This window comes from Phascolarctos cinereus, unplaced genomic scaffold (genome assembly GCF_003287225.1).
Source record: "Phascolarctos cinereus isolate Bilbo 61053 unplaced genomic scaffold, phaCin_HiC Scaffold_1;HRSCAF=81, whole genome shotgun sequence".
Classification (NCBI taxonomy): domain Eukaryota; kingdom Metazoa; phylum Chordata; class Mammalia; order Diprotodontia; family Phascolarctidae; genus Phascolarctos; species Phascolarctos cinereus.
The window spans coordinates 38,292,624-38,305,501 of NW_027555514.1; the positions used below are offsets into that span (position 1 = coordinate 38,292,624).

The following is a 12,878-nucleotide window of genomic DNA, read 5'->3' on the forward strand; positions in this document are numbered from 1 at the left end:
TTTTAAGTTAAACTGTGCAATTATTCTGAGGGCTGTAATAAACAGCTTTTACTGAAATAAAAAGCCATGTTAATGCAAATTAAAATGTTCTTACTAGTAAGGCAGAGAAAATCTGAGTATAAAATTTTCAAATTCTTTAAAATCTATAAATCTTCCCAAAGTGATGTCTAGGCAAACACCTGGGAATTTAAAAAATGACATTAGTGACTGCAAAATTCATTCTTCCTGAATCGAAAATCATCACATCAACTTTTATTTAAGCTCTCAATTACATTTTCTTCAAAGTGCTGTTTTCCATAAGAGACAGAACTAAAAAGCATCAAAATGAGTAGAAAAGAGTGTAAAAAATTAAACTGTAATATCTTCATTGTCTCAGAGGGGACTTGGACGTTTTTAAACTTGATACAAGATGAACCACAAAGCTGCAACAGGCAAAATATTCCCATTTTTCTATCTATATGATTTCATATGAGATATGCCCCTAACTTAAAGGATTTGCACTCTTAGGCATTTTCACGCTAAGTTTACCAACACCTCTTAAAGCTTCCAAAGCAGTTTATTAATCTTTGATAATACCTGAGCGATAAAAGCCTCAGTCATAAATAAAGTAAATGATTACAAGTTTAAAGATGGAGACATGATTCATTTTAGTAAACAGTACCCCAAGACACGCAGTCTGACACGACAGGCTCATCTGTAAACTTCCATTCTTGTAGGAATAGAACAGTTTGTATTTGGTGGATGCCACTGGGTCAAGTCCAGTACACACTGTAGTAATTTCTCAGTCACTGAAGTTGTGTTACCTTGACAGGGAGAACACTATTGAAGTCCAAGAAAAAGGGACCTTCTTGTTTAGGCAAAAAGGTACTTGGGATGACATTATAGATTCCAGCAGGGACATTTTCCACTTCCAGGTAACAAAATCCACACCTGCAGTCAAGAAATGACAAAGGGAAGGTTCGTAAGACAGAAGAGAAAATACAGTCAAAGAAAAACTGGATTTAAAATGTGACCATTACCTATAATCACCACTGCTCTTCTTCTGAAAGCCTGAAGAGCCAGGATCTCCTACCACTGACACCGTGACAAGCTCAAACCCAACACTATATTGCCTATTATTTTAAAAAGAATGAAATTATTTCCATTACTATATATCCTCAAATAAGTAACAAGCTTGCAATATGGCTACATTTACAGTATAGATGTACTGTTAAGCAATTAAGAGCTATGAAAGAGCTAGAATTCAGAAAAACCTGCATGCCGTTTCTGCATTTAATTATACAAATGTCATTTATACGACTCACTGGAGGATTAACATTATTCAATTCACTTTATAAGAGACTGCTTTTTTGCCCCTTAGTATATGAGTGCTGATTAAGTTATTAAAAGGATGAGAATATAACACATACTAATCTATTTGGATTATCTTTTTAAAAATCTTAACTGAAGGGGCAGCGAGCTGGTGCAGTGGATAGAGCTCTAGCCTTGGAGTCAGGAGGACCCGAGTTCAAATGCAGCCTCAGACACCTGACACTTACTAGCTGTGTGACCCTGGGCAAGTCACTTAATCCCGATTGCCTCACCAAAAAGCAAAAAAAAAAAATTAAAAAAAAAATTAACTCTTTAAGTCACTTAACCCCAATTGCCTCACAAAAAACCACCACCACCACAAAAAAAAAACTGCACCATTAACTGAAAATGTAACAACACCAGATAACAACATAAAACTTAAAAGTAACTATATTACAAGCTTTTGAAGAGTGAGGGACACTGTCTACTTTTTTGTGTTCAAAATGCCTAGTGAGGTGGATGAAATCTGCAAGTCCCTGAAAGATCTGAGCTTCATTCACAGCTATCAATTCATTCAACTTATCAAGTGCTTTCTACGAACTGGGTACTTACTAGGCTGGGCACGGAGGATACAAAGTCAAGAATAAGATAAGACAAAATCTCAAGGATTTTACATTCTGAGTTACATATAAACAATGTCTTATTAGTTTTAGAAAAATAATTTTAAAACAACAGAATATCAGCAACTTCTTTTGAATTATTTCTTAAGTCAGGCACACCCTGAACTGTATTTATGTTCCAATTTTATTAACGCATTGCTAAGTCCTCTAAACAAACCTCGGTCCTCTTAGCTCAATCAGTAGTGGCCCAGGCTTTTCTATCTGGAATTGGTAGATGGGGTTATTTCTGTGGGAATCCCTGAAGTTCCCACATCCTCCAGCACTCTGACCTTTCCACTGTCCATTGATCTAATAAAAAAGAAAAAAAAAGAAAAAACCAAACCAACCATAAAATACTTTAGTATAAATTTCACTGATAAAGTCTGATGAATACACATGAAATTTTCCTATATCCCCAAATTTCTCTTTGAAAACAATTCCTGCCTATGCTTGGGGAAATGAGAGGGGAAACTAGCAAGGCTTCTCTGCCTCATCTAAGAACTGCAGCTGTCTAAGTCCAGCTCAGATGCAGGCTTCTCCACAAAGATTTCCCTGACCTCCCCAGCCAAAATGGGTCACTCTTTTTCTCAAGTGTGATACATTTTGTATCATCACATTTTACTTTGAATCATACTTATCTGGGTACATGTTTTATCTTCCTGAATGGGTAATGTTTTGAGGGTTAAGTCTTTGTATTTCTTCTAGTAATTTATGCATATTAGATGCTCAAGCAATGCATGCTGAATAAATTAAAATTCAACACAATTGGAACAGATGAGGAACTGTCTTTTGTATTTATTCTTTCCTTCCCATTTTCATATCTACCACCCTAGTCCAGGTATAATCATGGAACACCTGAACTAACAATGTTGTAAGATATAAATCACACTGACTGAAAGAAGCATTTTACTTACCCTTTTTGATACAACATATGGTGTAGGAATCTTTGAAAAAGTAAACTTACATGCTGAATACACCTAGGTTGAAAAAAGAAAAGTTATATAAAACTCTGCTGTGCAAATAAACTTTTTAGTTATAAAATTCTTTAAAAATTTAAACTGAATTTCCTATGTGGAGTGTCAAAATCTAGAAGAAACAGTTTCTATTAACTGGTTACTGCTGGCTCATTTTAGGTTAATACTAAGGCTACAAAAGGCTCACAGAGTATCGGCTTCATCAAAAAGATTACAGTTAATATGTAGACCTCCAGCAGACACTTACTGTTGATCTTCTCAATCACTAGAAGCCAAAAAGATTTGGATTCACCCAGCCTTCAAGTGGGCAGGGACCTCAAAGGTTAGGACCAGAACAAGAATCCCTCTAAAACAACCCCCCCCCCACCTCCACTTGCGACTCTCCAGCCTTTGCTTAAAAAATTCCAACAAGGGGAATCCACTTCTGGGGGTAGTCTTTTCCACACTGGGATAGCTGTCACAAAGTTTCCCCCTTACATTAAGCCTAAATTTGGGGCTTTGTACCTTCCACCCATCACTCCTACAGTCCTACCTTCTGGAGGCAAACAGGTCTGATCCATCTTCACAAGGCAGCCCCTCAAATTCCTGAGGAAAGCTAACACCTCTGCCCTCCCTCAAGCCCCTCCAAATGTTCTCTAAGGTAAACAGCCTGAGTTCCTTCAGTTGACCTTTATGTGGCGAGATCCTCAGGCTCTTCACTATTCTGAGAGCCTTCCTCTGGATGGATTCACCAATTCCCTTCTACTCAAATGTAGTGTTTACTAGACAGAGGCTGACCTGGGCAGAGTGACAGCTGGACCACCACAAGAGACCTGAGTTCAGATCTGGAACCTGCCACTTAACTAGTCTTGCGCAAGACATTAACCTCTCTGAATATCAATTTCTTCATCCAAGACGATATTTGTACTGAAACCTCAAAAAGCTAGCATGAGGATCAAATGAGATGATAATGATATAAAAGTACCTTGTGACTACGAAGTGACTGCTATATAATCACTGCTGCTGATTTAAAAATTGAACTTACAAAGGCTATCACAGAATGGACTTTAGAGGAATTTGTTCTAAGAAATACAAAATCCATCAAAATAAAGCACAATATTAGATGGTTTTTTTTCTTAAAAAGCTATTCAATTGCAGTACAGAAAGATACTGCTGCTTAATTTTTAGAAATGAAACACCCTTTATTCCCCCAATCCATATGGGTCTGGTAACAAACTGCGTCTTCTGTCTGACAATAATAGCTAGGATTTATACAGCACCCACTACGTGTTAGGCCCTGTGCTAAGCAGCTTAGCTCAGTTCTGAGCAGCTCAGCATCGGGCGAGACACTGGGGGGTGAACTTGCTGGCCAGTCCAACTAAGAGCAGCATCACTGAGAGAGACTGCAGTCTGCTTCCGCGGAAGAAACACACAAACACACCCCCGTGAAATCACAGGCCCTTCAAGTACACTGGCATTTCTCCCGATCGTCTGCTTACAAAGAGTGCAGCACTTTTTCCGACGAAAACAACAACGTGCCATCCAGCTGACATTCCTTTACCCCATCCCGTCGTGCCGACACAGACCAAACGTACCCTGACTGTGTAGTGGATGGTGTTCTGTTTCTCGTACTGAGACACCACTAGCGTAAAGGTGTGAGGCCCTGGACTTGTCAGTTTTATCTTCGTTAGATAGTGGGGGCTATTGATACGAATTCCATCAATATATGGAGGTGGGTCAGCTGGGGAAAAAACAAGATGTGCTTAGGAACAGACATATTTAACTTCAGGTTCTTTTTACAGTATGATGTTCAGCCAGAGGCCCACTCACAACAGGATCAAATCCATTAAATTCTGTGGTTTTATACAATAGCTGTACTGAAATTACAAAACAGCCCAAAGCAGTTATTTTGAAATATATTCAAAGACAAACAATATCTGTGATTTAGACTACAGCAGTTTGTCGATGCTGCTTTATGAGGCAAAAATCTTTAAAACGTGTATTTTACTCCACACATGCTGTTCCAGGTCTATGTGATCTAAGTCATTCTACTACCCCCACTTCCCTTCTCAGCGTTCAGTCTAAAGATAGTATGATCTATTAAAAGAGCCTGGAACTGGGCACCAGGAAGCTTGGGATACAGTCCTGGCTTTTGCCACTAGGCAAAACAAACTCTTACAAACATTTTTTTATTTGAGCATCAAACGACCCTGTGACCTGTCTGAGGTTTTATCCCCATTTCAAAGATGAGGAAATTGAGGGTTGGAGAGACTCAGTACCTTTCTCCCTGTCTCACAGTTACTAACTGTGAGAGCTGGACTTTGGCATGTGCCTGGGATGTTTTTTCACACTTTATTTCTAAGAATCCATAAGCATTAATTAAGAGCCTACTAGTAAATGCCAAAGACTGAGCATGTGCTGGGCTACAAAGACAAAAAATAAACAGCCCTTGCCTTCAAGGAGCACTCTTCTCCCCCATACATACATACATACACACACACACACACACACACACACACACACACACACTCTCTCTCTCTCTCTCTCTCTCTCTCTCTCTCTCACACTCCCCCCGCCCCCAGATACAAGGTAACGTGGTGGGTGAAGGTGATCAAGACCAGGATTCTAAAGTCCTGAGGTGAGGAGGAAATCCATTCAGGGCGGAGGCCTGAATCTTGTTCAAAGGAAAACAAAATGCTGTTGGTGAACAGTAAGAGGCTCAATTCGACTAAAAGAGAGAATGTATGATGGGCAAAACTTATGACAACTGGAATATGAAGAATTTTAAATATCTGAGATATTTGTCTTTTATCTTAAGAGGTGGCAGGGAGTCACTGGAACTATCTGACCAGAGGAATGACATGGTCATGCCTGCATCTAAAAAATTTCACCTTGGCAGCTGGATGGAGAATGGCTCAGAGAGAGGAGATGGAAGGCAGTGAGACCAATTAGGAGGTTACTGAAATGATAAGTGTCTGAACTAAGGTAGCCCTATGAGCAGAGACGAGTCAGATACAAGAGATGTTGCAGAGGCAGAATAGACAAACCTTGGTACGTGACTTGATGGTGGGGTGGGGGGAGAGGGGGAGGGAGAATGAGGAGTCCAGGATGACTTCAAGGTTGTGAATGCGGATAACAGGAAGGCTGGTGGTGCCACTGACACAAATAAGGGATTTAGAAAGAAAAATGAATTCTGTTTTGGACATGCTTAGTTTGAGATGCATACAGGACGTCCATTTGGAAATGTCTGAAAGGCAGCTGGTAACACAGAAACAGAGCTCAGGAGAAAGGCTGGGGTTATATATACACATCTAGGAGTCATCAGCAAATAGATGATAATTTAACTCATGGGAGCTCACGAGGCCACCAAGAGCAAACAGAGAGAAAAGAGAAGACGGCCCATGACAAAACCTCAAAGTCCATTCAGTCAGGGGATGGGACACGGATGACGAGCCTGCAATGGAGAAGTATGGAGGATCACAACCCCTAGCTTCCTTTAAAGCACAGCTCAGGTATGACATGCTCTTGAGGACGTCAGGCTAGCTTTGAATCACCACTTCTTTTTTAGATGCTTATGAACCATTCCTTCAGTAACACAGTCATGGATCTTGCTGGAGTACACTAGCCTATATTTTAAAGATTCTATTCCCCCCTCCCCCACTACTACTACTTTTTTTTTTTGGCCTTTCCCTACTCCTGAGCAAACTGTTCTTCATTTCCTTTTAAGCTATCTTATGTATACAGCATTATAATGACCAGAGCATGGAAAATGGAAATATTGGCTACTTGTCAAAGGAGGCAGAAGATAATTGCTGTTACAAGTGATGATGGCTGAAACCCAAGATGGTATTTCATGATTTCTCAGGGATAGGGACTAGTCACAGTTAAGAGGTAAAAACAAAACAAAACAGGGATATCTCAATTTCTTAGCTAAATTGATAGTATTAATTTTTACTTTTCTCTCTACAGAACAAAATGATGTTATTTTTCTCTGATGTAAAACCACACAGATATAAATATCTCAACAAACATACCTGGGTAGTAAATTCTTTTCCCATCACTCTTATATACTACCATTGTGATAAATTCTCGATTGTTTGCAAAATCATCCTAAAAAACAAATATTGGGTTTTACTATAATATGGCCCCCAAAAAAATATATGAACAAGGCATTTATAAGAAAACCTAAATTTAAAATCACAAAATCTTAAAAATGACGAAAATTTACATGTTTAACATAATGCCTGGCCCTTTAGTAAATAAATGAAGTACATTTAGAGGTAAATTGCTGATTATTTCATAAAAATCACTACAGTGGCAGAGGCAATATATTTAATAGCATCATAGTATCCTAAAAAAAGAATATGCTCACTTTAGAGAATTTATTCTCCATAGAATCAGAATAATTCACTGTTTCTAAGCCTACTTTAAAATACTTCACTGTTTAACTACTTAAGGTCTAATAAACAAAGCAATATAAAAAGCCACCACAGAGAAGAAAAAAAAATCCTACACTCTATTCTTTAGAGAGTATTTTATACAAAATTTAAGAGTTAATATCTCAGTAAACTGTAAATGCCATTCTTTAGAGAAAAATAGTAATTTGTTCAAAGAATTTAGGGCACAATTAGAAATTAAATCAGTTGTGATTAAAATAAATGGCCCCATTCGTAGAAATTTAAGGCAAGCTCTAAGCAGGAAATTAGAATAAATCGCATTTTTATCCACACAATACAGTTTTACTCTTCAATAAACTACTTCTTGGATGACTGAGTTTGGTTATGGGTACCTTGTCAGTTATGTGTCTACTAAGCAGAACCCAGACCGCAGCGCCACCTTGTGGACAATGAATTTCCAGTTTATATTGGGGATTGTTTGCCAGGCTGTACACGTCTTTCACAGGCCCATGCTTAGCATCCCATGTACTGAAAAAAGAAATTTGAAAAAGAACGAGATGATATAATTTCTTATAGAACTGAGAAGACAACATTGAATTTCAACTATAAAGCAATGTAAGTGAATAAGGCACAACCAGGCAAAAAAAATGAAAAATTCCAAATGGTGGGCATGTAGCAAAGAATTCCACTGTTGGCCAGGCCATAGAGAAGGAAAACTGTTCTCCCTAAAATATCAGTTGTGAAAATCTTTAACAAAAAAATATGGAGACAATGTCAACGTCAGGACTTTTAAAATATGCTGAAGTTTTATAATGATGAAACTGTGGATGGTATACTTGGAGAATCCTAGAGAATTAACTAAAAAACTAGCTGAAATAATTTATAACTTTAGCAAAGTTGCAGGTTATAAAACAAACCCACATAAACTATCAGCATTTCTATATATTATCAACAAAATTTTGGAGCAACAGATAGAGAAATTCCATTTAAAACAATTATAGTATAAAACACTTGGAGCTTACCTGCCAAGACAAACCCAGGAATTATATGAGCACAATTACAAAACATTTTTCACACAAATAAAGTTGGATTTAAACAACTTGAAAAATATTAATTTCTCACACGTAGGCCAAGTCAATATAATAAAAATGACAATTCTATCTAAACTAATTTACTTACTCAGTGCTATACTAATCAAACTACCAAAAAAATCATTTCATAGAAAAATATAATAACAATTCATTTGGAAGAACAAAAGGTAAAAAATGTCCAAGAGAATTAACTTTAAAAAATGTGAAGGAAGGTGGCGCTTAACTACGCCAAATCTCAAAGTATATTACAAAGCCATCAAAACAATCTGGTACTGGCTAAGAAATAGATTTGTGGATCAGTGGAATAGATTAGGCCCACCACACTATAGTAAATAACCATAGTAATTTAGTGTTTGATAAATATAAAAATCTAAGTTTTTGGATCAAGAACTCACTAAATAACAAAAACTGCTAGGAAAATTGTAAAGCAATTTGGCAGACAACTAGGTAGACCAATATCTCACATCATATACCAAGATAAGGTCAAAATGGGTACATGATTTAGATATAAAGGGTGACACCACAAGCAAATTAGGAATCATGGAATAGTTTACCTGACAGATCTATGGTTAAGACTGAGTAAGAGATAGCATAATGGGATATAAAATGGATAATATTGAGCGCATCAAGTTAAAGTTTTTACAAAGAAAACCAATGTGTCCAGGATTAGAAAAATAAAGCAGAAAACCAAGAAAAAAAATTTATAGCAAGTTTCTCTGATAAAGGCCTCATTTCTCAACTATATAGAGAGTTGAAACAAATTTATAAGAATTCAAGTCATTCCCCAATTGATAAACGGTCAAAGGATACAGACAGTGTTCTCATGAAGAAATCAAAGCTGCAGTCACATGAAAAAATATTCTAAATCACTACTGATTAGAGAAATGCAAATTAAAACAACTCTGAGGTACCACCTCACACCCATCAGACTGGCTCATATGATAAAAAAGGAAAATGACAAACATTGGAAGGATGTGGGAAAATTGGGACACTAATGCACTACAGGTGGAGCTGTGAACTGATCCAACCATTCTGGAGAGCAATCTGGATACCAAAAGTGCTATAAAACTGCACACCCTTTCATCTAAGAGTATTACTAGTAGGTCTGTATTCCAAAGAAATTTTTAAAAAAGGAAAAGGACCAATATGTACAAAAATAACTTTAGCAGCTCTTTCTGTGGTGGCAAAAAAATTGGAAATTGAGAGGATGCCCATCAATTGGGAGATGCTGAACAAGCTGAGGTACATGATTGTGATGGAATCCTACTGCGCTATAAGAAATAATGAGCAGAACGCTTTCAGAAAAACCTGGAAAGACTTAAATGAACTGATGCTAAGTGAAGTGAGCAGAACCAGGAGAACACTGTACACAGTAACAGCCATATGACCAATTGTGAATGACTTAACTGTTCTCAGTAATACAATGATCTAAGACAATTCTGAAGGACTCATGATGAAAAATGCTATCTATCTCTGGAGTCTAAATGCAGATGGAAACATACTTTTTTTACTTTATTTTTCTTGGGTTTTATTTTTTGGTCTGTTTTCTTTCACAATATGAGTAATATGGAATTACGTTTTGCATGACTATACATGTATAACTTCTATCAAAATGCTTGCCTTCTCATGGAAAGGTAATGGGAGGGAGGGAGAGAATTTGGAACTCAAATTTAAAAAAAAGGAATGCTATAATCATTTTTACATTGAATTGGGGAAAAAAATATTAATAAAAAAAATTAACAAACCTGTGAATACATGTTGATTCTCTAAAAAGACCTGGATTCCAACTCAAATAAATCACATCAAAATATTGGCACAGATCCTCCCAAGAGATCCAGAAAATACCTGAAAATTAAATGTTGCTTAAGAGTTAATTTAGTGAAAAAATACTGGTTGTTTTCATGCACTGGTTAAATACATTTTAAGTTGTCTAAGCATGAATAACTACATTTAAAAATGGTGATTCATTATTCTTATTATCACTACCATTGTCTATTTTCTGGGCTGTTCTTGGATCAAAATTTAAGTATTTTTGTAACTCAGGAGTCCAGTTTCTCAGATCATTTTCACTGTATCTTCCTTTCCAACGTAAATGACTCCAGGGGTTTTTCAACTGGATAAATTGCAGACCCTACAGAAAGGAATACAAAGATTTATTTTCAAAATAACAGTGAGCTCAGCCACATTTATTCAAGATCATTTAAAAAACTGTCACCATCTGCTTATTCAAAGTCCATTTTTCAAAGGCTCCATTCTAAAGCTTCTTTCCTCCAAGCCACACTCTGCACATGTCACCAACCTCATATTTTAGAGGCTTTGTCAGGTCAAAATCCAGCCCCAAACCTCCAGAGGCTTCCTGCTTTATTCAAGTCTACTCAGCCTGGCATCCAAGGTGTTTCATATTATTTGGCCTGTTTTATTTTTCACCATTTTTAAATACTCAACTTTCTGCAGACCAAGCCAATCTTACTTCTACCTTTGTGCCTCTGCACAAGTTATGTTCAACACAGCCTCTTCTCCATCTACTCTTTCTAAAAAGTAATCAACATAATCAAACAGCTTACTCTAGTTCATTATCTACAATCAATTCTAGTCTTACTTCCTCCACTAACTCTTTGCTGACCACTCTGGTTTTCACTGATATCTCCCCTCTATGATTATATAGTATTCATAATTTGTACTATAGGATTTAACATCATTAGATGTTCTTATGCAATTTGCTATTGTTTCATATGTATCTCCAATGTAGACTGAATGCTTAGAATGGCTAGGGCAGAGACCTAAGTCACTTATTCTACATTGTTCGGAGTGAAAGTATGCCTAATTGAACAGCTGCCTCCTGTTACCTAATCCTAGAATAGAAGTGACACAAAGTTCTAGCAAGTTATGCCAGTAGTGAGTTCTGGCAGGTTCCGCTATGCTAGAAATGTTTCTAATAGGAACTTATGTCTGTTTTCCAAGAATAAGGTTATGGAAGGAGAGACTCATCACCAGTAGGCTTGCTGCTATTTATGAAGTCTTTGGCCAAGGCAACCCATAAAAAAAAAGTAAAGTATGAAGTGGTCCTCCTCAGTCTTACCCTTCAGAAAAGGGAGCTAAAAGGGTACTAAGCATCACCTCTATATTCTACCTAACTTAACTGTCAGTACTCTAAATGTGTGATGCTTGTTTAGTCATCACACTGCATTTTACTGGAGGAGGTAAATCATAAATGAAGCAAGAAGATGGAAAGAAGGTTGCAGCTAAGTGGAAATATGGCTCACAGGTTCTCTCTTGAAAGACTAGATAGAGTTGATTTTATCATGCATCTAAAGGCAATAAGAAACATTTCATGGAACATATTTATCTTTTCCTTGCAGTGCTCAAGATATTTGCAAAAAAGATCACTGTGACAATTACCAAAGTTTATGTGCTGACATTGGACATGGAGGACAAGAGTAGAGAAATTCTACAAAAAAGTCAATTAATACTCACCACATTAAATCAACATATACTTTGATATTCATTAGTTTCAATGCAAAGGTATACAAAGCAAAGATGATGAAATATTTTGGGAAATATGGCTAAGGATTAAGAAATGAAGTGAAAGAGCCCAAAGATTTGTAGATTGATACACAGCAACTTTATGATTTTATTGTAAAGACTGTCTTCAATAAAAGAGTTGGGAGGCACTGGACACAGTGAGTGCCCCAAACAGCATACAACATTAAATTGATAAGAAACAACTGATTATTGAAGTGGAAATCATTTGTGAACCAGGTGTCTGTATAAAGACAATCAACTAATTAGAACAAAATCAACATTAAATTAGAAGAAAAATAATAATGAATAGATAAGGTATAAAACTAATATAGCTCTAACCTGATCTATTTAAGTAAGCTAGAGAGGTTAGAAAATGAGATGTAGAATAAAAATACTTACTAGGCACATGCTATCACAATCTCCCAAAAAGTTTAATTGACATAAGGAAATCAACAAGGAGGCTAAAAAAAAACAGTAAGGAGAAAAACATGGCAGCCAAGGTAGTACTGATTTAGAATATACCCTTCCTATGCAAGAACTTATAGAGGAGAATGGTGGACCTACTTAATTTCAAAACAGCAAGAAAAAGAGGAGGAAGAAAGAGATCCAATTAAGACAGGATATTGTTTCTCTAGAACAGATGCTTAATGACAGGTTGGCTATATTTTTACTCTCTCTCCAAGTCTGTGAAAATGTTGTCCTGACTTTCATGGAGGTTTTTCCTAAGTCCTTGAGCATTCCTCCTCCATCATTTTGTATTTACAGGACTTCTCTGTGTAAGCTGTACCTCCCAAAAGAACACAAGCTTCTTAATTATTCTGTGTTTGCTTTTCTATCTCCAAGCACTCAGCAGGTACTTAAACGTTTAATGAACTGATTTGAATTCAGGGGCCAGGCTCTCAATTTTCTGGTATGCAATTTTCTCTCCTATTCCTTCTTTCTCTTAACCTCCAGTGTGAGGAGGTC

General features: G+C 36.9%; 1 protein-coding gene across 3 annotated transcripts in view; it reads right to left on the reverse strand.

Annotated features, from left to right (window-relative positions):
* Positions 1 to 215: 215 nt before the first annotated feature.
* The window catches only part of CAPN7 (calpain 7), a 38,854-nt gene continuing 26,191 nt past the window's right edge, over positions 216 to 12,878 (reverse strand). For all 3 annotated transcript variants that reach the window (XM_020987247.2, XM_020987248.2, XM_020987249.2), the window contains 9 exons: positions 10,377 to 10,521; positions 10,136 to 10,235; positions 7,692 to 7,827; positions 6,937 to 7,012; positions 4,498 to 4,643; positions 2,864 to 2,926; positions 2,128 to 2,258; positions 1,020 to 1,112; positions 216 to 930 (listed from right to left, as the gene is read on the reverse strand). In XM_020987247.2, the coding sequence (XP_020842906.1) occupies positions 786 to 930; positions 1,020 to 1,112; positions 2,128 to 2,258; positions 2,864 to 2,926; positions 4,498 to 4,643; positions 6,937 to 7,012; positions 7,692 to 7,827; positions 10,136 to 10,235; positions 10,377 to 10,521 (1,035 nt within the window). In that variant the 3' untranslated portion in view covers positions 216 to 785. The remainder of the gene's footprint in view (positions 931 to 1,019; positions 1,113 to 2,127; positions 2,259 to 2,863; positions 2,927 to 4,497; positions 4,644 to 6,936; positions 7,013 to 7,691; positions 7,828 to 10,135; positions 10,236 to 10,376; positions 10,522 to 12,878) is intronic.